The sequence below is a fragment of the Lepisosteus oculatus genome, chromosome 9, assembly GCF_040954835.1.
Source record: "Lepisosteus oculatus isolate fLepOcu1 chromosome 9, fLepOcu1.hap2, whole genome shotgun sequence".
Taxonomy (NCBI): Eukaryota; Metazoa; Chordata; class Actinopteri; order Semionotiformes; family Lepisosteidae; genus Lepisosteus; species Lepisosteus oculatus.
In genome coordinates this window covers 33,743,974-33,771,158 of record NC_090704.1, presented here as the reverse complement: position 1 = coordinate 33,771,158, position 27,185 = coordinate 33,743,974, and the positions used below count along the sequence as shown (strand labels likewise).

The 27,185-nt window shown below is 39.9% G+C and overlaps 1 protein-coding gene across 9 annotated transcripts in view; it reads left to right on the top strand.

The window, feature by feature from the left end:
* spag9b (sperm associated antigen 9b) overlaps window positions 1-27,185 on the top strand; it is an 81,159-nt gene that overhangs the window by 21,465 nt on the left and 32,509 nt on the right. For 6 of the 9 annotated variants that reach the window (XM_069194443.1, XM_069194442.1, XM_069194445.1 and 3 more), the window contains exons 2-5: window positions 5,398-5,518; window positions 11,503-11,573; window positions 15,255-15,349; window positions 23,439-23,592. In XM_069194443.1, the coding sequence (XP_069050544.1) occupies window positions 5,398-5,518; window positions 11,503-11,573; window positions 15,255-15,349; window positions 23,439-23,592 (441 nt within the window). Of the gene's footprint in view, window positions 1-5,397; window positions 5,519-11,502; window positions 11,574-15,254; window positions 15,350-18,220; window positions 18,619-23,438; window positions 23,593-27,185 lie in introns of those variants that run through there. The other 3 variants (XM_069194450.1, XM_069194447.1, XM_069194446.1) reach the window with 1 other exon arrangement.

Sequence of the window (27,185 nt, the reverse complement as noted above, 5' to 3'; positions counted from 1 at the left end):
ATCTGATGAAAGTTTAAGATGAAAGAATTCTGGCTTAACTTGCTTAGTTGGACCCCTGGATCCCTGGCCGTAGGGTGAGGGGACCAGGACTCTCCAACAAGAAATCCATGGGTAGGTCCCGAGGTGGACATGGGTTGGAGGAGACGCCCGAGGGGCTTACAGTGATTTTTTTTTTTAAAGGCATTGGGAAGTGACGTTATCGAGGCCTACGGCTTTAATTGACGGAGAAGAAAGGTGATTTTGGTTGCCATCGCTCCTCCTGATCTTTGTTACAGCCCTCGTTTTGTGTCCACTGTGACCACTGTATTTTGTGGTTTCAGCTACTTTTAGGTTGATTTTTTTAAGATATGTTTATGAAAGAGCAGAGCAGAACTATTTCAAGTTGGAAATCAATAAAAACTAGGTTGTACACTTTTTTTTATTGTATTTTGTTTTACATCTAGCATTGAATTGTGTTCCTTAAACTGCCACAATCAATTGCTAAAAAACAATATTAACTCGCAATCTATTTAGTATGGTGCCTATCCAACTTTAGCCCTACAGTCTACCACCTATTGCTGAATGCCTGGGTTTGTACTGAACCCTTCGTCTCCAAGTGCACTTCCTACTGCAGCAGTACACATTGGTCTCTGTTTGCTTTTCGATCTTTTTCTTCTGTTTCATCAGGAGTTTTTTTATGTTTGTGCTCTGAAACAAGCATGCAATTAACTGTTTTTAAATTGCCTTGTTCCGACTAAATTTTACACAGAGAGATGTGAAGCTACAGCAATATTGGAATCATCTTGCTTTTCTGTTCTAACAGTACAATTTGTAAATAGAGTGAATTAAATTGCTTTGAAACCATTTATTCCCTCACAAACTGCTGAAAAAAAGTAACATTTAAAGTATGAGGGAACTGCACACCCGAATTCTCAGTCCAGTCATTATCTGTAGGCAACAAAATAAATTAATCGATGGTATCGCAACATTTTACAAATTCCAAATTAAGCACAACATTGTGAACTTTGTGAAAGTACTGTATGGTCACCATGTCTCAATCCGCTGGTCTAGCCAAGGGCAAGAGCGAAAGTTCACGAGAATGTCCTTGTAATGTAGCGCAATGTACGAGCGAATGAGTACCGGTTGTGCGACACACATTTTACCACAGAAATGTTCCAGTGTGCATGTAGAATTAACGAATAGTGTTTGTCGTCAAAACCGTCTTGAAATCGAAAGCAGTATTTCTATTGGATTAAAAGAGTGTATTCACAAGCCCGTTTGTTTACAATGTAATTGGGCCGGTTCATGTCAACGGAAGTTTTGTTGCCTAGTTTTGAATCGGACACAAAGAAGGCAGTATGGCACAGCGCAAACCAGGAAATGTAGTTTATTCTGTGATGTAAATTAGAACTTTTAATACGTCCATTGCTACAACCAGCAGTCTTTGGAGATCCATGCCAACTCTTGTTTGGCAGGTTATATTTTAAACAAATACCTAAATCTTACTTGTGATATCATATGTTATGGAGAATGTGTTAATAATAACGAGGATATCACGTGGTCATCATTATTTACAGGCACACTGCTCCGCATTGAAGTAAATTAAAATGAGGTGCATTAGATTCAAAACACGACGGGATTTTACTGATAGGGAGAATGGTTTGTGTAGTTAAAGCCAAATGAATGATGCATTTCTATGACGCGCTCTATGAACAAACGTACTATTGAAGATTTTGACATTTGTACATCTTGTAATCCACGTCGGTTGATATCAGTCAAAATGTGGAATGGCTATTTTCAGTGGTTTTAAACGTGTATGAATTAATCATAAGGTTTTATTTAGTGGAATGTAAGCTGTCCGTTCATTGTGATGCATTGCTGGCCTGTGGCCGTATATCTTAACTGTGTCTTGCAGCGGTGTTTTGGTATTGCATGTGGAACCATCACCTTTCAGTATAGGGCCGCTGGGAAATGTTTAAGAGATGGTTTACAGTTATTTAGTATGAAGCACTTTCTGCTGTGGCTGGAATGTACTGCAGCTGAAGAGCCTTTTTATTGCATGGGTTCAGTACAAGCTCTGCTGTGATAATGCCTAACCGCCTTAACAGGCTGCAAGCCTCAGATTACAAAAAAAATCATTTTTTTTGTTTTTCAGAAGCACAGTTTTGGAGCAAAACACCCAACTTTAAGTAGATTGATTTTTGTTTAAATAGACACAAATTACTGTGTTGGGTCCCTGTCTGTGTGTGCTTGTCTGTTTAAAGTCACCTGCCTTGGATCACTTCATTTGGAAAGATGTGTGGAGAGTAACATCTTTGTAGCCTTTTCCAATACTTTCTTACCATTCCCATCCAGGAGTCCTGGCAGCGCTGAACTCCATGAGAACACAGAGTACAAGCTACACGAGAAGGTTTCCCCTTCAGTATAGAATCAAACCCAAGATAGGGGCAATAGCCACATGTTTTAATTTGCCTAGATATCTTGACTGCAATTTTTGAGTACTGAGGTAGTTTCCCGTTTAAATGAGCATGTTTTTTTTCTGGATCAGATACAATAAAAAATGGGTGCTTTTGACCTTGGCTCTTTTCATTCCGGACAGAAACTTCATAAATGCTTTGCTCATGAAATAGATGGACTGACGTCTGGACTTGAAACAGAGGTGCTCAAAGCTGACCTAGTCCCCCCGCTCTGATAATCCCAGTGGGATCATTTTAATAGCATTTTATAGATCATAACTATTTTTCCCCACAAGAATTATAAAATAGTTTAACAACGCCATTTATAAAAGTGAAGTCATTACGGTCATCTCAGAACTACCTGAACCCACTGAAACGATGATGCCACAACACAAAAAAAAAAAGCTTTGGGAGATGTAAGCATCCGAACTATGACATGTAAAAATGAATCTTGCATGTGTTCTACTTGAGATTTTGAGAGTTGAGCAGAAAAGTAAAAAAAATGACCTCCCTTTCTATTTTTAAAAAATATATATTTTTCATAAACTATACAATAGTTTTGAAACCTCACACATGATAAAAAAAGATCAGAATCACCCCTGTATGTGTATCAATGATGAAGATATAGATGTCTAATGGTAGGTGAGTGTTTATTTGCAAAATGATTTGAAAAGTTGATTTATTTTAACAGCACTATATAAAATACATTTTTATTCCCCTGCAGAAAATTTTAATATAATGTTTTTCTTCTGAATGTTGCAATATAAAAACATCCTTGGAATTTTGCTTGTCTTTGTTTTTTTATAGTTAATGTTCAGATATCAATAATCCTCAAATAAGGACCTTAGATCTTTTTACTTCATTTGCAGGTGAATCCCATCTTACAAACAACAATTGATTTCCACCCTTATGTGCAGCACACAATGGTCATATTGGTCCTGATGTAACAATTAAGCATGAGTGTGATTGTTCTAATTGCACATCTGCAGTGTACAATCAGTCATTTAAAAGGCCAGGAATTGGAAGCTATTAGAAGATGGAAGGCTATCTTTATTTCGGAATACGGAGATTATACAGGTGCCACTGTATGTGTTCCATGCTGGTACATCCGCAGTCATGTAAGATGCAATTTATAAGGTTTTTATTTTCGGGGCAGACAAAAATATACTGTATATATAGGCTTCTGGGAAAGCAGATTACAGCTGTTAGTTACAGTACTGTCTCTTGGTTCCGTATGTTTGGCCTAGATGCTGCCCAATGTGAACCCTGTAATCAGATGAGTCATATTGCGTTTTGTCTTGTTGGATCTGGTAATGAACGCTAAGGAAGTTGTGATGGAATGATAAGTTTTGTTTACTCTGTATAAAAATGTGAACACACCGGGTCCGCTCAGTGTGGGGAAAAAGTTGCAGAATATTATTCCTTCACCACATCATTTTTAACTCTGAATGAGAAGAAAAAAGGTTCACCATTCTCCCTAAGCACTGTTGCTTTCTTTATTTCTCTTGCAGCCAGGGTGTGTGCAATACGCCCTGTGTCTGAGTTCAAGAGGCAGGTCATAGCTGAAACTGACAAGCCTCTAAACTGACTCACTAAATTGCGGTTAGCTCACATCTTGGACTGGGCGGGCTTCAGTCCTGACTAAAGCATAGACACTGAAAATTGCATTGAAAGGAGTTTGGTTGTATTAAACATTTTCAGCCTTTTATTTTGTGCAGTTTATGAAGTTTTGTCATTGAGTACGTGCTTTAAACTACTTGGTTTCCAAATAATTTCAGTAGAAACCGCTTTTAGAAAGACCTTGTAGACTGTTCCTTGAAGACTATTTTTACCACCATTTTTAAATGGAATGGTTAAAGTAAAAGTTTAAATAGATTTGTTGTGGTATGCTAATTGTCTAATCTTACTCCGATTAATCATTGATAAGCCATATTTATGAAATGTATGTGCATTTTGCTCTTCGTATCCTTATGGAATGGTTTGGCATTAAATCAGTGGTAATAGTTGTTCTCTAATCTGCCAGTTTTATAGGGTGAATAACATGTCTGTAATGAAGCTGTTTGCCATAATCTTTGGTCATTATCTGATATTGAGAATCCATGACTCCAACATGCATCAAATGACGTTGTTGCTATGATACAATGACACAATATGTTTTACAAAGAAAGTGTTTAAAGAATGTCTGATTTGTAATGTGGTACACGTGGAAGGAATCTAAGCTTGCGTGATTGCCACATGAAAGAAATCACACCAAACCAAAGTTCATTTGCTCATTGCAACTCATTAACTTCTTTCCATTTTGGCTTGAAGTTTTTTAATCCCTGCTATGAAGGTTTCTTAGGTTACAAGCACAGTTGCCTCTCAGTGTGTAAAAATCACATTCCAGTGTTATTTTCTTCAACTAAGCTGTGGGAGTTCCCCTTATAAAACATATAAAAATAATCTTTCTACCATTGTATGAGGAGGACTTAATGACAATACCAAGGACGGAAAACTCAAAAGAAAATTTAGTTAAAAGATGTAGGCCTTATTTTGTCAGAATAAAAGGGCTCAGGTTGACCTATTTATCATAATTCTATAAAATGCTTTGATCAGATTGTCCGTGCAGTCAGTTGTACATCTCAGTGAAATGTTCTGGGTGCTGGTGGAGGTAATAGACATTCCATTGTGAAACAATGTTCGCTTGGTAAGCAAACAACTGGAACTGCTTAAGATCTTGATATCTTATAGATGTTTTTCTGCTGAAATATCTGCTATTGTTTTGGTGTCCTCATGTATGACTAAAATACTGTGACTCTTGCTGTATAAAAAGAGAGACACTGATGTATTGAGTTTGAGCTACATTCAGAACTATTCTGTACTATGCATACAGTAAAGATCTGCTTTCCTGCTCACCTCAAAAACCTGATTGAGTGATTTCTGCAGCTGTTTAGTGAATCTCTGTTGTTTGTTTTCTGTGCAGAAATTCATCGAGTTTGAGGACTCCCAGGAGCAAGAGAAGAAGGATCTGCAGGGACGGGTGGAAACTCTGGAGTCGCAGTCCCGCCAGCTGGAACTCAAGGCCAAGAACTATGCTGATCAGAGTAAGTCTGCAAATTGAGAGCAGACGTTCCTTGCTCCCTCTTTCCCTCCTTCCCTCTGATGACATGTGACCCTCCTTTGTTGGTTGGTTGGTTGCTCCCTCTCTAACAATACGCTGCCTCTCACTGTTTTGTTTGCTCTGATGACACACGGGCCCTTGCTCTCTTTTCCTGGGACAACATGAGACCCGTCTCTCGCACCCTCTCCGTGATGGTACTCAGCCCCTACCTCTCTCTCATTCCCTCCCTAAGCCAGAAAGTCTCATTTTAGGTTTTGTTTCAGTGTAAAACAGTTTCAGTAATGGCTTCCTTCTTGCTTTCCAACCATAAAGTGCCGAGTTGTGGCGTCCTTGGGATATTTTTGTCACATGCACATTTACACCAGTCTCCATCATGTTGGTATGAATTTTTTCCCTCCAGATATAATGTTGTGTGTTTATGCCAAAACGTTCCACTTTTGTCTCATCTGTCCACAGAATATTGTTCCAGTGGAGTTGTGGAACATTCAGGTGGTCTTGGGGAAAAATTGAGACAGACAGCACTGTTTTTTTTTTTTCTGGAGAGCAGTGGTTTTCTCTGTATCCTCCCATGCACACCACTCTTTTTCCAGTGTTTTCTTATTGTGGACTCAAACTCAGACATTAGCCAGTGCAAGAGATGCTTGCAGATCCTTTGTCACCTCCTTGAGCACTGTACAGCTTGTTCTTGCAGTGATTTTTGTTAAACAAACACTCCTAGGGAGGTTAGTGTTGGTACTGAATTTCTTCCATTGCACGCTATCTGCTTGGCTGTAGACTGATGGAGGCCTAAGTCTTCCGAAATGCTTTGGTAACACTTTCCAGCCTTTGAAACCTCTTTTGATTGGTACATGTTTCAGTTCAACATTCTGTATCTGTATTGTAAAGAGCAGACTCTGTTGGTAACCAAACTTTGTGGGGTCTTCATAGAGCAGGGCACCTCAAACTCACACCTGAATGTCATCTCATTGATGGGAACTCCTGCCTCCAATTACCATCTTTAATAGAGGTCATTATCCTAGAGGTTTAGACAATGTTCAATATAAACAAGAAAAAGTACTATTGACAGTGCGTTATGTGTTTATTCACACACGTTTATTTGTCATTATTATTTAAACAAAGATCAGATCAGGCTTTGGGAGCAATTAATGCAGGAATGGTGATGATTCCAAAGGGTTCCTAAACAATTTCTCACAATGTTTGTTTGTATCATGCTCTATATAATGTGTAGAAAACCTATACAGACGAAAGACCAAGGACATGTGACTGTTTTTTCCAGAAATCTCTTGTATGCAGCCGAAATACAAGTAAAGCCTTTGTTTTTTTGCTTATTGTGCATGTAATAAAGATGGTTATTATTTTATCAGATATTATGCGCCGCCCCCCCCCCCCCATGTTTGTAGATAAATTGTTCTTTTACTTATTTAAAGCTACATCTGGCAAATAAAAGAGAATTTAATTGGATTATACCTGCAGGGCTGGTATCCTGCACCACATGATGGGTGTGTGACTACCTTCTTTTTTGCCAGAACAGCTTTGTGCACTAGGGTAGTTGTATAATGAAAAACCGGAACAGGAGGTGAGTCCAAGACATTTTTGTCAGGCTCAATTCACAATAATGTTTCTAAGTCCTGGGGGACAGGGCTGGGCTCATAGGAATGATCTGTGTCGCAGAACAAGTAGGGCACCTGCGTACCAGGCTATAGAATCAGAATGGCTATACTACTGCTCAGTCGGCCAAGCGTTCTAGTTATTTTTGCTCACACACAAGGAACAGAATGCTGGAACGTGTAAGAACTGTTTAGCTCTCATGCAAGAAAACTTTATTCACGTAATGTTACCTTTGCATGTAAATGAGTGACAGTCTTTCAAAACTAAGCTTGATGCTGTGAGAGAGTGCCTCAGTGTAGTGAAAACGTATGATGTCAGACTTTTTAGAATTTCCATTTGTTCAAATTTCTGTCCGAACACTTTTTCATATCTGGTCGCTGCTTTTATAGGAGTGACAGGACCATTTGATGTTGAGTTAGAGATCTGTGTTCAATGCATATTTAGGGCTGCAGACAGTAAGGTTTGAATTCTGGGGGGGAAAGAGGTGAAACTCCCTATTCTGAATTAAATGTGGCTTAACAGAGGAACTCCACAGAATAAAGTTTTTTAATCCATCACTCAGAGCTATCTGCACAACCTAGAATCTGCGTATGGACTAAATACAGTGAATTAATTCTGAAGAATTAGTTTATGCTTTCCTGTCCAATTCGTTATTATGAAGCTTTTTTTAAAATATCTCTTATATATATATACATCTTCTGAGAACTGTGTACAGGACTTAGAATCCACTCAGAAAGGGTCTGGTATCACTTGAAATCATCTTATTCCTAATGAAGAGGAGTTCCTGTTTCTCTTGCACTTTTAGTCATGAATAACAATAAGCACATTGTTTGTGTACCCTAGCATCACACAATTTCCATAGTTGGGCTCTGCATGGAGTGGGAGCATAAATAGATGTGATGATTTGTTCTGTTTCAAAATTGTGTGGCCTGCTGAAAATCAAGGGAACACTCATGAACACTTGCCCTATTAGCACCTCGGAAAGCTTGTGTGAGGTGGCCTGTTTTTATTTTGCTGAGGTATTGCGTCCTGTGCAAACTTGACCTTCCCCTCTATGGGGAGGAAAAGCCCAGTGTAAGACTCATCATACGATGCCGATGAACTGTCAGCAGAAGTGTTCTGTAAAGTGCAAATGAATGAGGCTGTGCTGCATTCTGAAGTCTTTGTGGCATTGCTGAACAAAATACTCCAGAGTCCAAAACAAGAAGATTAGACGTGTTTTACGGGAACTAGAGAAAAAGGAGATCGTTGTTGCTGTTTTAACAATTCTGAGAGGTTTTAAAATTCAGCCCCATTCCATACATTTTCTGTTCACTTTCTAGAAAGTCAGACAGCTGCAGTCAGGAGAGAAGTATATTTGTGTGCCAGCTGCCTGTAAATTAGTCTCCATTTGACAATCCTTACGCCATGCAAGCTGAGCCCCTCTAGGTTAAAGCCCTTATCTTGCTTTTAACTTACCCAAGGCCCTCAATGATAGTGTTGCCTAAGTATGCTGTATATATTTGCTGAAGATGTATTTTCAAGATTTCTTTATTTTGATGGTTTTCCCTAGTTGTTTAGTTCGTTCTGGCTCTGGAAAAAATGTAACGTGATTGATTATCAGTTTAAGAATACAGAGTCAGCCCAGAATCATTCCCACCATCACAAATAAATAAATTTTGTGGCAAACAGATTTTTTTTGTTTAGACCAATGTGCTCTCGAAATAAAACCAAAAGTGAAGAGTGAAGAATGTGCCCAGTGCTGCTTTTGTGCCAAGTTAACGTTAACAGTGTAGAACGGATTGCTTTGTGCCAATGAGTTAATTTGGTTTATGTTTAGGAGGCAGATGTTGTAACGCCTGCTAAGCTCAGTTTAAACCTGAGAGTTAATAGAGGGATTACTGTGTTTAGCCACCCTTTAGTCAAGCCCATTGAAACTGAGTTGGGAGATTACCGATTCCTGTGTTTTGTTAGAACTGCGAGTCTGTTCCCTTTTAAATGAGTCCCCCTTGTGGCCATATCTATGAGCTGCTATAATACAATTTCCTCTGATCAGTACAAGTACTGTGTCTTAGTTTTGTTATTAGATCTATACACACACAACAAGCTGCATTATCTAATGTAGTGCTGAACATAGGGTTAAGGACAGTCTTTTACCACCCATATCAGTCTATTTTAATCTTTTGTTCACAAAAAAGTGTTAGTGTGTGACCAGATTTCTCAAATAATAAAAGGGCTGTATCACTAAAGCATTTCTTCACAAGCCAACAGCACAGTCTATTATAGGTAAGTAGTACTAAGCTTATGATTTCATCTAGTAGGGTTCTCAGGTCTGATTTTAGACGTTTTTCAGTTTGCCTTTGTGTTCTGGTAGCATAAACTGAAGTTATATATTTTGTTTAAACTACTCCTGCCAGTAGAATGGATTTTTTTTTTTGCAGGGCCAGTCTTTAGCCTGTCTAATAGCTAATAACTGACTAGAATGTGAATTGTTGTATGCTAAAATACAATAATGCAATAAGTAGCTGTAGAAATATACTTTTGACTGTGTCTTAGTTAATAAATAAACCCAATTCTGAAGCACACAGGCAGGAGGTGTTCATAAACTCCCTAAGAGCAAGGTTGACACAGTCCAGGGTTAGTGGTTGGCACACTTCACTGAGCCAAGTCCAGGAGGGGAAACCAGGGACAGGGCAGGGCAGGTTGGCCTGCACCTGGAGCCAGGCAAGACAGGTCACAAGAGCTCTGGGCAGTCCACCAGGTTGCGCATCAGTACTGGGCTGATTGGTCTGTGTGCTCTTCATGGGGGGGGGTCTCCTCCAGAGACCAGGCCAAGCACTCGCTGTCAGGATGGACTGGGGAGGCATGCCAGGGACCTCTTGCAGACTGGTTTCTCATTGCACTGGGGTGCTATACGTATATTGTCTTCTCAGCAACTCTTTCAAGGCAGGCAGGAGCCAGGAGGGGTGGCCTGCAGCCACTACAGCTGCAAATGCCCCTCAGAATCGATGCGGGTGGTCATAACAGTTTGCAATTGTTTTCCCAATTTTGGGCTCCTGAGCCGACAGAGTAGTCCCTGTACTCATGCATGAACTAAAAATACTAAAAAGTGTAAAATCATGTTACTCTTCCAAGCTTTTACATTCACTTAACAGTATCATATCCGTAAAGCCACTGTTTTCCGTCATTCTGATTTGCCAGATATTTGTTGTATCATGGCATCCTCCACACATGAACAAGTAATAAGTTTATTACTTAAACTTACAAGCACGTCAGTCGTGTTCCAGGTTTCTGTCCCTGCTTTCCCTCATTCCATATTTGTCAGCTAATGCTTTTTTTCCCCTGGTATTCTTTCATTTTAAGTTGATAGTGGATGCACATGTCATCAAGCTCTTAATTTTGTGGTCTTCACTATTGACAATGTTTTCCTTCTGGTGAGGTACTGTAACTGTTTCTGCAAACTCTACTGGCCATTCATGGGTTTCTCAGCTCCCTCCTCTACTTTCTAATGTTACAGCTAGATCAGCTGTTCAGTTACAATTTCCATTACTGTTTGTTTTTTTTAGTTCTGCGCAGGATTTGTCTGATCTTCGTCTACATTGTATTTCTATATAGTTCTTCAGTGTGCTGTTGGTTCCTGACTTTCACTGGCTCACCCTTGCCTTTACCCGATGTGCTGCTGCTGCTGTTTTTTCACTTTAATGTCTTTTTTGATACAAAACTCTCCATGTCACATTCTTCTTTCTTTCAGATCTTCCTAGCTCTGTCATTTTCTGTCTGGAGCTGAATCGTCCATATGCTTGCCTCCCGCTGTAGTTTTAAATAGTTTCTATTTTCTTCCATTTTTCTTTTCACCATTTCCTCAGTTAGCCAGGTCTTCTCAGCTTCCTTACACTTAATCTCACTGCTTGTTAAAGTGTTTGCTTTTAACTGTCAGCTGCTTGGAGGAGAGATGAATTTAAAACAAGAATCAATACAGCAAAAAAAATGCAGGGATGAAACTGAGGAATAAGAAAATTCAGACACCATGCAAGCGTGTTGACAAGGTGACAGATGTGCAGTTGCTATTGAATCATGGATCGTAATAGGGAAACACAATTCCACAAGATGTTTAGAGCTGAAATAAGCCTGGTCAGGGTGCTCATGAGGAGCATGGCTTTGATAGTGGACTCACAGGGACAGAAGGAAGATGTGAGGTAGGAGGGTTTTAAAATTGGCATAGAGAAGGGTTTCCACTGAGCCTCTCCCACTCTGTGGCACTCAGTTCATTGTATCTTTCATGCCTGGAGGCAGTTTCATAATGTAGGAATCTTGTTGCACCAAAAATGAGTTTGCAGTGTTCAGAGCCTGGTCAATTCTAATGGCGTTTTCCTCTTCCAGTCGGCAGACTGGAGGAACGGGAGGCAGAACTGAAGAAAGAGTATAACGCTCTTCATCAGAGACACACCGAGGTAAGAGATGGAGGATGATTTTCTTTTGTGTGAAGGATATTGAGGGAGCAAACGTCTTAACATGAATGGGTCACTTCTGGGCCTATCTGGTAAAAGGTCCATATTCTCAAATTTTTGAATTTATTGGTTATATAGTAACCTTTTTGCTGAGAGCACCCTCTCAATGAGCTTTGTGAATAAGCAGTCCTAGAGGAAGGTACAACAAATAACTAAAATCGAATTAAGATGTTCAAACAAATTGAATGTACTCAGGTTTAAATGCTTTGTGCAGAAATGACTTTGAGATATTAAAAATATGTTTGGGAACATCAGACAAGAAAAGAGAAGAAAAAAGGGATTATGAGAATAAGAGAAAACAAATACTGCGGTCTTTCAAGGAAATAATAATAATAATAATAATTGCTTACACTTATATAGTGCTTTTCTGGACACTCCACTCAAAGCGCTTTACAGGTAATGGGGACTCCCCTCCACCACCACCAACGTGCAGCCCCACCTGGATGATGTGACGGCAGCCATAGTGCGCCAGAACGCTCACCACACATCCGCTATCAGTGTGGAGGAGAGCAGAGTGATGAAGCCAATTCATAGATGGGGATTATTAGGAGGCCATGATTGATGAGGGCCAATGGGAAATTTGGCCAGGATGCCGGGGTACCCGGAGAAGTATCAGCCAGGAAGTGTGCAGGTTTGATGCAGGTTGTCACTTTTCTACATACCAGCAACTTTAGAGTAGAATAGATCCACAGTCTGTCACATGGAGCTAAACAGCATGGAAAGCCAAACTGAGCTGTATTATGTTCTTGGGCCTTTAAAGTTAGGGGTGGAAGACGGCTCAGGAAATGGATAAGACAGCCATTGCCTTTGCATCATGATTCATTCCAGATTTTACCTGCTGCTGATTCTCTCCTAAACCCATTTCAGTTTGTTTATTTCAAATGCATGTACCAATCCATGCAAAATTTCCGAAAATGAAATTTCCAGCATTTTTTATCACTTATATTTAAGGGCCTTTCTACATCTTGAATGTGTGTGAACTTGCAGCAACTGCACTGAACGTCTTCTTGTTCCGTTGAAGATGAGTTGAATTAGGAATAGAATAAGAGGCTGTAAAATAGACTACAAAAGCAAAAGATGAAATTATGAGGTAGGCAGAGTCTTTTGCTCTCCAAAACTATCCACAGAATGTTTTTTTTTTTCCCCTGGCTATTCTTCATAATGAGGACAGCCTTTTCAGATTAAAAACAAAAGGCAATTTTAGCCTGCAGAAATAAGGAGTAAGCCATATACGTGTTCCGGCATCCATAATGAATGTTGTGGTGGGTGCATGCCAGTTTTTTCTGTCTATGAAGCAATGAAACCTCGGTCTGCATTGTCACTAAAGCCCAGTAGATGGCAGTCAAGCACAGAGGATTAACGAAGAGCTTTTCTGTTGGCATCCATAATTGATTTCTGTATTATCTGAGGACATTAAGCTGTGCATCAAATTCATCCCTTCAGTCTAATACTCTCCTAGACTAATATGATAGTCTTCTGGATTAGTTAGTAGAAACTGCCTTGTGAAAGACAGTGGGTGTTCATGGAGCTCTGCTCTTCACTGCAAGGGATTGAAAGGCTAGATTGTACAGTAGCTGAGCTGTCGCCAGGGGAAATGAGTGGCCCATTTTTCTATTCTTTTTTTCCCCCTGTTTTGCTCCATCATCAATTTCTGTGCAATCCCATTCGACCAGCAATGCCAAGGTGCCCACACCCATCTCCTGAACCTGTACACTTGTGTTGAAGAGGCTGTAAATGGGCACTGCAGTATGGTCATTTTTAAAAACGAATCCAGCTGCCTGCCTGCCTGCCTGCCTCTTTCTGAGTCAGCCCAGTTCTATTTATAGCTGGTTCTCACTTGGGGCTGTCAGATGGTGCCAAAAATCAAAAGGAACAAAGGGAAATCGAAGCAGATCATGCACTTTGCTTGATATATAGGGTGTGATGGGCCAAGCAGCCCCAGGCAAGCAGCTCTGGTTTCTGTTCTTGTCAGTAGCCATATGCAGGCATTTGGACCATCACTGCAGGTACCCTGTCATCAAAGGCTGAAGGACAACATTCATTTCACAACTGCAGTCTTGTTGTGTGTGTTAAAATTTCACAAGGAACACAAACAGTTCACAATGTTTGCCTCAGTGTTCAAGTCAGAGCCTCTGAAATGATAATACTGTAAGTTTTACAGTACTCCGACCTTTTGAGCATGAACAGTGAAACAAAAGCCATAGGAAGTGCATTTACAGAGTACAGGAGCCACATCTTTACCCAAAGGGTTGTGGGAGTGTGGAACAAGCTACGGGGCCATGTTGAAGCCAATGCCCTGGTTTCTTCCAAGAAACGGTTTGATAAGATCCTTGAATCAGTTAACAACTAACTACCAAATGGGCTAGATGAGACACAATACACTCCTCTTGGTTAATTTTCTTATGCTGAGCAATTTCTGCTTCCTTAAGTCAGGTGAATCAGCTCCTTTCAGTTCTTTTCACAATTTTAGATTAATCATTACAAATTCTTGAAGGTGGTGTTCAAAATGAAGAGTTTTATTACCATAGGGTGTGTCATTTTCCTCCATCTCACAAAACGCCTTCTGAATAACCACAGTTTTTTACTATAATTAAAATCATTAAAGCCTTTGTACCTCGACATGGGGGTGGGATGTAAACCGTTTCCCATAGTGCCAATAGAAGAGGTAACAATTTCAGGAGTCACTGGACAGCACACCAGCGATACCCTGGCCAGCTCAGATCCTCCCAGTTACACAAAGCTCAGCCAGTTGTGCTCTTGTGCTTGTAGAATTCTGTATGCTTAGAATGAACAAGATTGCTTAGAGTGATTTGCTCATGTCAGGATTGTCGATCCTACTGTGCTAAATAAGCCATTCAAGGGCCTCACGCTGGAATTTTGATAATCTGTTTTTGTGCAGTATGCTTATGAGTCGCACGTGAAACGGATGTAATGACTCTTAACAGCAACATTACCATCATCTGGCCTCAACTCATCAGATCTCAGAACCTCAGCAAAGCTGGGGGTCTGTACTGGGATGGGAGACCTCCAAGGAAAACCAGGTTGCTGCTGTAAGTGGTGTTGGTAGAGCTCTCCACTCTGGTCCTCAATTTTCAAACCAGAGTTCTATTACGGTGAACAAGGACACAGTGCTGTAGGTAGTGCTGTCCTTCAGGTATTTTGTTAAACCAAGATCATTCCTAAGTGGTCATAAAAGATCCCATTGTGTTATTTGGAAGTGTATAAGGTGTTAATCCAAGTATCATGGCTGAATTCCACAAAGTACTGACCTACCTACAGTTCCCCTTAATTGGCTGCTGGGGCAGAATAATACATTTATCCAGGTTGATGCTGTGCTACAGTGACATTTGATTAAATTTGGTTCCCTCTTGTATATAAAGTCTCTTGGGGGTAAAAAGCACGTATTACAATCATTTATTATAAATGTGTTAATAGCAAATTAAAATCTAAGATTTGTCAATGGAGAAGCATTCCAAACTTGCAAGAAAAATGTTCACCAAATCTGAAAAGAAGAATAAATCCCAACACTACTAGCTGGACTCTTTTGAAAGTGAGATAGCTTGGCATGTCTGCTGTTCAGTCTGTGATTGATCAAATGTTTTTGCTTCTCTTTTTTTAATTAAGATGATCCACAACTACATGGAGCACTTGGAACGCACCAAATTTCAACAGCTTACAGGAGGGGATCCATCTGAAACTGGCACCCTTGGCAGGGTTAGGTAAGTCACAAGACTTTTCACATTTACTAGTACAGTATTCTCTTATCTGTGTGGTTTGGAGTCCCTGACTTAAATTCAGCCTCAATGGTGCAAGAAATAATCAGTGAGCAGGGAAGAAAACATGGGCTAGCTTGATGCCAGAGCAGCCTGCTCACTGTTGGTTTAAACATCACTTCCTTGCTGAGCAGAGGCATGTAGTTAGAACTCTGGGCTGATAATTGGGAGTTTGTGGGTTCAAACCCTGGGTGAGGTACTGCTGTTTTTACCCCCGAGCAAGCTGCTTCAGTAAAATGTCCAGCTATAAAAATGGATGTAGAATGTAAGTGGATAAGTGTTTAAATTCATAATAAAAAGCAATGTATTCCTGAAATAGTAATTTAATTTGTGGTTTTATCCATTTCCATGCTTTGGGTTGGAGTTTACTGTAATAATCTCTACAGTCCCTTACTGCAACATTGATACACTTGCTGTTCCCTTTGTTACAGTGTCTAAGTATAAGGACAATAATAGTATTATTACAGTAAAGAGAAAATGTGTGATATAAAGTCATGACGCTCTGTATGTTTGCTGCTGTTTCCCGAGTCTAGATGGAAATCTGCTGATGAATCCCCATCCTGTTGTCGGTACCACAGTCTGCTCAGTAATGTTTTTGCTCACATGATGCACTAATACCAGAGTGACACTTGCCTGTGTCCTCAGCCATTAAGAAAGCAAAAGTATAAGAGGTTAAAAAGAGCTTCTGAATTCTGACAAGAAAATCAGGGTTCCAGCAGCCACATGTGGAACCCATTTCCTGTTCCATGCTGAAGTTGTGCTTGTTCATTGAGAAAATGACCTTTGACTTATCCTTCTAAATGTGAAGGATTTAGAATCGTAGGGTGATGCATGAAGCCTCTTTTCCCTAGATGTCAGGGCGAAATGTGAGATGAGCATCCTGTTCAACTCAAATTAAAGAGATGCAACTCCCACTTTTACTCAAGTGGTTGGCAGTTGCTAAATGAGCCAGTTATTCTGTGCCCTCAGGGATGTGCAGACTACTCCTAATAACGATCTAATGGAGCTGATTTGCATTATTGTCTTGATTGTCTAAATGGGTATATTCTAAGCAATTAGTTGTGTGAGATATTTTGGTACTGCCCGAGCCTCATTAAAGAACATACTGTTCATTGTTAATAAATGATTAATGTCAGTTAAATTAATTGTCAGTTTAATGACATTGATTATTGATTGAATAATTCGATTATTGATCACCTTTCCATGAATTGACTAGCTCATTGCAGAGATCGAGTAGGCTACTGAATCGGTTTTTAATTCACAATGCATCCCCTTCTCTTGTATACCTCTATATAAATCAGGCAGATTTTGCTACATTTCTGTTTTTAGAAAAAAAAACATTTTGAGTGTGTGTGGTATTCACTTGCGAACAGAAAAGCAGTGCTGTGGATGCTGAGAGAAATGATCTCCCTCGGGATAAAGCTGTGATGTCACAGTCAGATTAAATATATACAATGAAAAGAATGTTTTGTTAAAGTTTAATCCCTGGTGCTTGTTCCCTCAATTGTTTTATATGTTCCTACAATAGAAAATACAATATATATTTCATGTTTTTTGTTTTTTGTGGATCTGCATGTGTGAAACGAGTCTTTAGCCTCAACGCAGTTCATTAGCTGTAAAGTTTGTGCTTTCTACTAGTGGTCAAACGAAAGCCCTCCAATAACTAAAATGTTTTTTTCCTCATTCCTCTACAGTACATGTACAAATATAAGCATCCCATGTGACTCAGTTTCACTATGCATGGTGCACAAGGTCAGGCAGTCAGCTGGGTGCTGGGTGTTGCATTTTAATTACTGTAAAACAAAAAAAGAATTGTTTTAGCTGGACTTGTGCAGGCTGAATGCATAATGCATACTGAGTACACATGAAGTGTTTGAGAAGGTTGGCAAGTTTGAGGTTTCTTCATCCATCAGCAGGCAAACATGTTTGTATTTCTGTACTTTTGAGGCTGTCCTACTGCCTCCCGCTCTGTTTATATTTACAGTCTTGTACTTCACTAGACCTCCTCACTTGTCCTCACAACACCTGTTTCTCAGGAGTTAGGATCCTTGTGAGAAAATAATCTTAGTATCTTTCTCCAGTTGGGCCAAAGTTGTAGCTACACAAACCAATCAACTTTGTGAGGAGAGAAATGTGCCTCCTGACTTTATCCAGTAGTATACATATTGGTCAATTAGCAGTGTAACCCAGAGCTACAGCTTTTTTTGAACACTAAAAAACAGACATTTTAGAAGAAATTCTTGGTCCCAAGCTGACAGCAATAGCTTACCAATGTCGAATCGCATCCTAATACAAATTGCAATTTTTCTTTCGGAATTTGTTAGCTCACCTGTAATTTTACCTTTCTGATGAAACAATTGTATATTCTTAATTTAGTGTTTTAATTGTGGTAATGGCATCTCAACATGGCGGTCTTAGGATTCGTTTGGTATATACTGAAATGGGAATTTAGTATCTGGTATTTCCATGAGAAGTTTTGGGTAGTTGCTGCTGGCTTTTTGATAACGGTATAATAGCACTGAAAAGCAGCCTTTTCTTACCTTGAAGTGTCTAATTTGAAAAAGCCAGTTTCTTTTATTGTTATAGTGCTTCACCTCGGGTGAGGCTCCAGCCCAGTTTTCAGAAGTAGAAATCGTCAGAAGATTTGTATCATTTCCCTTGAGCCCAATGCATAGATCAGCTGCCACAGACTATGAGACTCTGTGCTTCCCACTTGTTTGTTTTCTTTCCGCTTTCAGTCAGCCAATAAGCTGAGCCTCTGAGGGAAGCTAAATATTTAATTAGCCCTCTTTGTGCCATTGCTGCATTGATGCTGAGGAGAGAGAGGAGGGGAGACAGCCCGCTCCATGCTGCTTCGCAGAGAGGTGATGTCACTGCTTACAGTCTGCTGCAGAGCGGAGCTGCTCAGAGCCCGGCTCTCTGGCTGCCTGTGCTGCTGATGGCATTGTTTCTGTGGCAGCGTGACCTCCCCGGGGAGCTAGAATACACCCACCTGGCCTGCCCCCCAGAGCAGCCCTTCTCAGCGCTGACGCTCCACAATGCCAGGCCGGAGCCATGAGTCCTGGCTGCATGCTGCTCTTTGTGTTTGGCTTTGTTGGCGGGGCGGTGGTCATTAATTCCGCGATCCTGGTGTCTCTCTCCGTCCTGCTGCTCGTGCACTATTCAGTTTCAACCGGCCTGCCGGCTCTGACGCAGACCCTGCCAAGGATAATCAGGTACCTGCTGCGATCGGATCTGTATGTCCCTGTCCTCCTCCTTTCTCGATTCCTTCCCGGCTCCCGTCTGTGGTTCTTTCCTCCTTCGTCTGTCAGCGGGTGTCAGGTGTGTTTGCTTAAAATCGCCAAGTTGGTAGCGTTGTACTTTGTTTCGGCTCGAGTTCAGGAGCCTTGTTCACGACTGGGTGGACTAGAGGTTTTCAAAGGCAAATAAAAGACTAAATCCTTCTCTCTGCCGTGTTTTCTTGTTTCCGATTGCTTCTCATCTTTCATGTTTCATTGCTTTACTAAGCACAGGGTTCAGAGAGCACTTGGGAATAGTTAAGGATGAGAACTTGCGCTTAAAACTGTTTAAAATGGCTCCTTGCTTACTACTGTTTTTCAATAGATCAATACTTGCAGCATTTATAGCGAGTTGGAAGGTTAAACTCTCCCCCACCAGCCCCCATGCGAAGCTGAACACCGAAGCAGTGTTTTAATAAAAGCCTTTTTGTCATCTGCTGAATAGCAAAGCCTTTTCAACAATATAATGTTGCTGTGTGGGCCATTGTTAGCAAGAGGCATCGAAGCTTTTCTTTTTCCTGTGAGTGTATTAAGACACTGCTATTTTAAACGGGCAGTGTATGTTTTTTACAGGGTTACATTTTGCGTTTGACAGGCTGCTCACTAACTTTTACAAGTTTCACTTAATTTCTTTGCTCCAATTTTTCCTTATTGCTGTTCTCATTACGTCTCCGTAGCCAATTTTTCTTAAGTTTTTTAGTATGGAAATACTTAAAGCAGTAGAAGTGTTTCTGAAATTTAGAAGAAGCTCTGTGGCCTAGTTTATCCCATTAAGTTTCTAAACTAAAAAAACTAAAAAAAAATGGATTTAAGCCGGAATGTATGGAATATCTGTTCAATGTGCTGAAAATGAGTATATTTCAAGTATGTTGTGTTTGAGATGGTTTCTCTTGATTTATAAAAGAGCTGTATGGGAGTCCATGCAGTTTTTGTGTTACCATCTCTTCAAAAATAATTGCAGTGTGAAGGCAAGTGTTTTACCTAGTGAATTCATAGCCCAATGTACCACGCTCTCAACTCCTGCGCAAAATCATATTTTTACTTTATCTGATGTTAACAGCAAAACCATTGATGTGTTCTACAGTAAAATCAATAAAATGAACTGTAAAGTCTTTGTAGTCATTTTACTTTAGCGTTTTTCTTGAATTCCTATATTTAGGAAAAAAGCTCATATGAGCTGCAGTCATGTCTTCAAAACCACTGGAGCAGTTTCTACTATATAATGTTTAGAATAGCCTACTTCTATGTATCTTCAATTTTATTACAATTATAGCTGTGATTATTCCCTCAGTGAAGCTTATTATTGTGCAGATGAATGCTAAAGCAGGTTTTGAAAAAGATGGTTGCAGTTCAATGATTGAAAAAATTAGGCAAAACTGCTGCTTTTGTCATTAGAGACACTGTAATCTGGCTGTGTTTACTTAGGACCTGAAACCAGGATTAATTCACACTTATGAGCTAAAGGCTATTGATAAACCTGTCCAGTAACTATAGTCACTTAACAGGTCAGGGACTAGTTGCAGATGAGTAAGAATCAGTTTAATTATATTCATAATTATTTTTCTCTTCTACCATTGCATAATCTCAAGCCACATTGAAGATCCAGAATGGTGTCTGTTTTCCTGGTTAATAGTAGAAGTGTTAAAGAGAACAGTGGTTATTCTTTTTTTTTCTCGAAGATGTCAAGTGTGTTTTTATTTAAGAAGTTCCAAAAGAATGAAGATCTTGAAATCAAATTGTCGTATCTCATATCTTCAGATCAAAATGAATAGTAAAAAAAATTGAATTGTCTTGTTTGCTGTTAACTATTTTCTTGGTTACATAAAAAACCCTCTCCTGTTTACAGGCTGTTGGGCTCATCATACTTGATTTGTTGTTAGTAGCACAGAGGATCTCAGCCAGCTGTGTCTTGTACTGCTGGAAAGCCTGCACAAGAAATTATCACCCTTTTTGTGAAGAGCTTCCAGCACTTAAACCTAATTTCAAGTTGTGTGTTCTTGTTTCACCGCTCAGGTTAGGTTATTATTACTTTGCAAAATATTGAGTGTATCAATTCCTCTTGTAATCATTCTTAAGTAGTGAAGAGATACAGTTCCATTGATAGCAATACATTTAAGAATCAAATGCTGAAGCGATTTAAGTTTTGCGCATTGCAGTTTCTCACAGTGGGACAGTCAGCCCTTCCTTAAGAACACTGATGTACACAGTCTGTGGGATTTTTATTGCAGCTGTTATTTAATCTTTCTCCAGTTGTTTGTGTGGCGGAGTTAAAAGAAGACTTTTAAAACCTGCTAGACCATGGTCCTCCGGGACTGGAGTACCACTGACTTAGGTATGCACATGCAGGAATCACATGGACACTTGAGGATTGTGTTGCCCATTACTCCTCTCTCAGGGTCTAGGATATGAACTCTTGGATCCTCAGATACCACACCAGTGGAAGCCCTCTGGCCTTGTGTCGATAAGAGAACCAATGGGGAAGAACAGTCCTCCAGGGCTCAATAAGTATGCAGTGTCTTCTGTGCATTCAGACCATGTGTTTGGAAGAAATGTCAGTGGGGGGTGGGGGGGGATCTTTTGACTTCCTTTCGGGGTGCTGTGGTAAGATCCAATGGAGGAGGCTGATGCAGAGGAAGGTTGACATGAAGAGTGAATCAATTTATGAAGCAAACCAAACCGAATTCTATCTTACTTTTGCTTCCTCTAGATATAAACAATAGAACTAGATCTAGGCAGAATTTCAGAATTTGGGTAAAAGTTAGTCCTTTCTGCATGACCACAAACAAATACAATTTTTTGCTTCATCAGACTTGTTAAGCTTGTTCCTTTTCTTATATGAGAAGTTCTGACCTGCGGAAATGTCTAACAAGCAGGGTCAGAAACAATGAGAATTGTATCACCATATACTACAGATGAAACTTTCTTGCCTTGTTTGGGGTATTCTTATAAAAGTGTTATTAAGCTTCAGTTTGCTAAATGTGAAGAAACAGTGTAAAACTTCTCAGCTGTTCTTGATTAATAGATCTTAGCTTCTTATATCCACCGTTGTCCTGTATTATGATTTGGAAATTTACATTGCCAAGTAATTTTCAGTCTGAATTAGTGAAGGATTGTATTGTGTTGTGCATGTAGCTGAATAGCTGTCTTTCTATTGTTAAATCATTACTTTATTGCTGTAACATCTAGTTGCATGGAATTTGGTTTGAGACACAAAATACAAATATACAACATATACAACATAAAGCCAATAACAGAATGCATCCACCCAATACATTGACAAATGTGTTGTTCACCACTAGTAGGTATCCCCCTGGTACTTCCTCTTATAGCCTGTTTATGCTGGAATGTATAACATGGCAGAAACTGAACCCCAAAACAGTAGAGAATCACAGAGGTTCTGCTTACAAGATGTGTAATGATAAAATAAGGGAAAAATGTGGACAAACTCCCAGTATTGGTAGCTTTTAGTGAGAAAATGAGCAGGTGTACATAAGTATAACATCCACTCCTCTTACTAATGTGTTATTCCCAGAGTGCTATTGATACATAATGTTGTTTCACAGATGTCCTTTCATGTAGTCATTTTAAAATTGATTAACCTTGAAATAGTACACAGAACTGCCTACCCGTTCAAAAACTAAGAGATGGTTATCTGTTCCCTGTACTTATCAATTCCTGGACCATATGGTAGCTATTGAGACAGATGTAATATAGGATAAACAGTATTATCAGATATAAAATATTGTTCTGATCCCTCATTTACCAAGTTCATCTTAGGGCTTATAGGCACAAGCTGCTTTTACTTTGATTTTGTGCTAGTATTTGGATATTTAGAGGTAATTGTTTAGTTTTGAAACACCTGAGTGGATTACTGTGGATAGCGTGTTCTTTCCTTTTGGTCAGGAGAGTTCGAGCGCTGGATTTGCAGAATTCTGAACTTTTGCCCTTTCTCATTATTTCTGCTAATCAGTCTTGCGCAATCTGCCTGACCCATGTGATGCTGTAATTGAGCCTCTGGCCAATTGTCACCCTCCCTGCTCTTTTCTGAACAATATCCGCCATCAGCAGTTTGGTCCCGTTTTCTGCTGATCTGAGCGACATCTGATCCGCTCCTTGAATCAAAAACTGAGGGAGGTGGCCGTTATTGTGAAGCCTGGAGGTACAGTGAGAACTGGATTTTAGACCTTTTGTAGAGTAATAAAAATAAAGAGGCATGTAGCTTTAGACTTCAATGTTTGATACCAGCCCAAAAAAATCCCAACAAACCCACAAATCTTTGAGAACTTGTAGTTTTTATTGTTGTTTGCAATGTTTCATCAGGGATTGTTCTTGTTGCTATGGAGCTGACACATGGGGAATTTGAAGTAAGAATTATACAGTAGGTAGCAGTGTGCTTGGGAATAAATCACTTGTGCCTTGTTCTTTTTTTATCTCTGGCAATTAGATGATTGTAAATTAGTACAGATATCCTACGTTTGTATAAAATCAGGTAAAAAAGGTCTTTCAATGCCAATAACTAGATTTTAGAGATGCAATTTAAAGAGCTCCATCAATCCAATTAATTGTTCTTCTCCTGTGGCTGGTATGTTTAGTGAATAGAGAGGTCAGATTAAATGATCATTTAAGTCTGCTTTTAAAGCCGTGTTTGTTTGAAAAGCATATGGAAGACTGAACCATGTGTGCCAATGAATCTCACCCTTCCTGTGGTGCTCTCTTGTGGGGTTGCTCATTACTTTCTCTGTTTTGTTTCTACCCAGGAAAGAGCGTCCTGTTTCCCTGGGGATTTTCCCGCTGTCTGGGGCAGACCCTCTCCTCACTGCAGACACACGGCAAGGCGGAGCGGAGACCCCTGGAACGGAGAACTGGAGGTTCAATGATCTCAGCCACCCGCGTTCCAACACAAGCCTCAAGGTACGTACTGGGCGTCAGAAGAAGTGGTTGCACTCGAGTTCACAAAGTTCTCTTTAAATCTGGAGGGGGCAACCTGCAGAACTTAAAGCCCTACAATAGTCAAGCACAGCCCCCAGTTAGTCCTCAGTGGCAGCAATCATGGGGACCTATACATCTGGTACAAGGTCATTCAGGATTCCCCAAGCACTGATGCATATGTATCCTAATGTCCCCGGAATTTGATGGGTTGGTCATTATATCTTGCCATGCAAGAGCCACCCCTATGGGATTGCATCTGCGTTTGCAGTATTGTCACAGAGAGGTGCATCTCTCCTCCATCTGATGCATAACTCATCCGTTGGCACTGTGGGGCTCACTGTCTAGCTGGTCCAACAACGTCCTTTTCAGAGGATGTGTAGGTAAGGAAGATCAAATTGACAATTCCAAATATATATGAATGAGGAGGGATCGTTTCTCAATATTGGCATTCTCTGCCTGTCAGTTAGCGTCAGTTGCTGTCATTGTCTGTGACAAGGAGTCTCAAAGTCTCAGATTCCAGTCTCTTTTCCGGTTAGTTTTTTTTTTCTGTCCACTTTTGGGGAAAATCATCAATAGGTGCCTAGTCTTGTGGCTGAAAGTTTCTCACAAACATTTACTTCTAAAGTGGATCCATGTTTTCATGAGTTTTTGTATTAACCATGTTGGTTTTTAGCTGTGAGGCAGTCGCAATACACCCCCAAAAACTTTTAAATGAAGGGGAGGATGCAGAACATTTACATTTTTATTCTGTATTTTCTCCTGTTAGTCATTCCAAGCTGATGAAGCACTCTGTTTTAAAGTTTTGATTTTCACACGGAGACTGCGCTCTGTACATTTTTCAAAGTTAACATTGTTTATCTTTTATAATCTTTGTTTTGTTTTTCTGTTATTTGAAATATAGAGGTGCTTGAAGACTTTCTTGCACCTTATGTGATAAACAGTAAATATTGGGATAATGGATTATCCAAAGTATACAAAATGATTGTGGATTAAAACTGTCCCAGTACAAGAAAACAATGTTGAGCAAGGCCTGAGTTGGTTTTGTCTGTGCTGTTTGTGGGCCATCCTGTAAAATCTGTGAAGAAGGAAACAGAAGAAAAGAAATCCTTGTGGGAATGGTGTGCTCCGAATGGCTAATGAAGCCCCCTTGGATGGGATAGGAGGGTAATTGGGCAAGACGTTCCATTCTGTAAAAACGCCAGCCATTTTCACTCTTGACATGCATGCAAACATCTCCAAAGCCAAGGACACACAGGGCTGTTTTTGTGTGAGGCTCTAATGAATATTCATTTTGCCTTACTGCTCTTTCTGATCAGGCCAGTGGGGTGACACCTTCACAACCTGGAGGGGTTCTAAGGCTTTGCAACTGCCAAAACAGAGAAACATTGTGAACAAGCACTTTACCCGTTTCCTTCTGGCAAGGTCACAAAATTAATAATTTATTGCGACCTAAAATGTCAAGTCGATGTGACCTAATCAGCAGCACAGGACGATGCAGACTAAGTAAAAGCAAAAACACAGCTTTTTTTGTAAACTTCTTTAACACCATTTGTTTTAGAGAATGCTTGTGTGCCACAGGAGTATTGGGTACATAATACAATTTATTGTTTCATTACTGTACCAGCTCTGTTACCTTAGGACAATTAATTGCAGTAATTTGTTGACTCATTTTACTTTGCCTTGGTTTACCTGTGTTTATTTTCCTGAATTCTGGAGGTGCAGTTTTGATTTCTTCTCCTGAGCTTTTCCTCTGTCCAGCTGCTCTTGGGACCCATCATAGATATAATGGGCTTCATGTCCTCGAATTATAAATCAAGTGGTGTTTAACACTGATGGGACACTATCAGGCCACTGTTTTCAAATCTCTCACAAGAGCTAGCAAAGTAAGAATTGATATCACAGCATGGGAGGAGTAGTGAAACTCGCTCAGGTGCTAATACTCATTATAGTAACTCCACTCGGTTTTAATCTGGCCTAGGGTGCCTTGTGTGGAGTTTGCACATTTTCCCTGTGTCCTCATACAGTATAGACATGCAAAATGATAAATTGTTGGGCAACAATTCAGATATCTTTTAAGCAACAAGTGCTTGTGTATGGGTTTCCTGAAGCGGGTTGGCATCCCTACCAGGATGTGTCTGTCGTCTGCCAGGTGAAGCTCTAGCTTACTGAAACCCTGTATTAGACTTGGCAGTTATTGAAAATGGGTGGATGGAGTCTACCAAGGTTTTAACACTTGGGTACTCAAGTTAAGCTAAATTATCTTTGGTTTACTATATGACTAAGGAATGTGTTTCTTTTGCGTCATGTAGCTTTTTAAAATTAGCTGATTAACTCTTGTATTTTAAGTGAGTTCCCATTTACATTAAAACTCTCGCCTTCTTTCTTCAGCATGTTTACAGGCATCTAGGGGCTGCAGGTCAGTGTGTGTCTGGAGATGATAGTTGACCATAGTGGCAAATCCAGAACTGTTCAGACCAAACTGGAGAACTTTTAAGGCAACGATCTAAGTATTGCACATGGGTTGTGCCAGTGGCTTTTAGTAATGATCATGCAAACCCTTGTTTTTCTTTTAATTGTATAAGTAAGTTAGTTTATTTGCCATCAGGGGAAGTATTTTTTTCTCAGCAGAATATTTGCCGAAATGGGTAGTAAGAATTGAGCTGTGATCTGCAAGTGTTAAAATTTGTGAATATCTGCTATTTATTCATGCCCTACCCAAGAGGGAAAAAAAAAACAAGTAGACTTTACTTACACCAACTTTAAACCATTCAGAAATTATGCTGAATATGTAGATGTGACTCAAAAGGAAGCATTAAATAAATTGTGATAACCAACTGCATGTGGCTGGAACACTGTTGAGTGAAGAGAGTATTAATGACACTGTGTGCTTGGAATTTGCAACTAGCACAAACTCCTACCGAAATCAGTGACATAGTTTGTGTTGAAAAAGGAGATCTTTACATGACATTTATAAACACAACATTTTTAGCTAGTTCTTATTAAAAGTGATTCTTCATGTAGTCTCTGTTCGTAAGTTCTGTTTATGAAATCCTGTTTCTACTGTTACAGTATTCAGCCGTTATGGATTATAAGGAAGAAAGTAAGACGGAGCAGAGAGAAGCTTTGTTTTGGATTTCCTGGAAAACAGAGCGATTTGCAGTCCCTGCTGACAAATCCCCCTTGTGTTCTCATTGGAGGAGCAGGGAGAGAGGTCGGGCTGATGCTGCCATGGCAACAGAGGGCAGCGATGATGCCAGACATGTGTTCCGATTTCAGACTGAAATTAAAGCAAGAAAACCGTATTATTATTACTGTATGTATTATTACAGACCTCTTGGAACAGATTTTGTTCTTGCTGCTTTTCTAGCTTTAAGTCCACATGCTGGCCTTTTCTTTTCTAGCTGCTCAGGTTACAGAGGTCTTGGGGGGGTTTTTGTAAAAGTTTTTTTTTTTAATTCTCTTTTGTGAGGTTTCCATTTTCCATGTATAGTCTTAACCAAAACATCTCAAAACATGCAAAAGCTTAACTTTCTGTTTTGGTTAGGATGACAAGGTGAAAAATGAGTAGGTAAGTT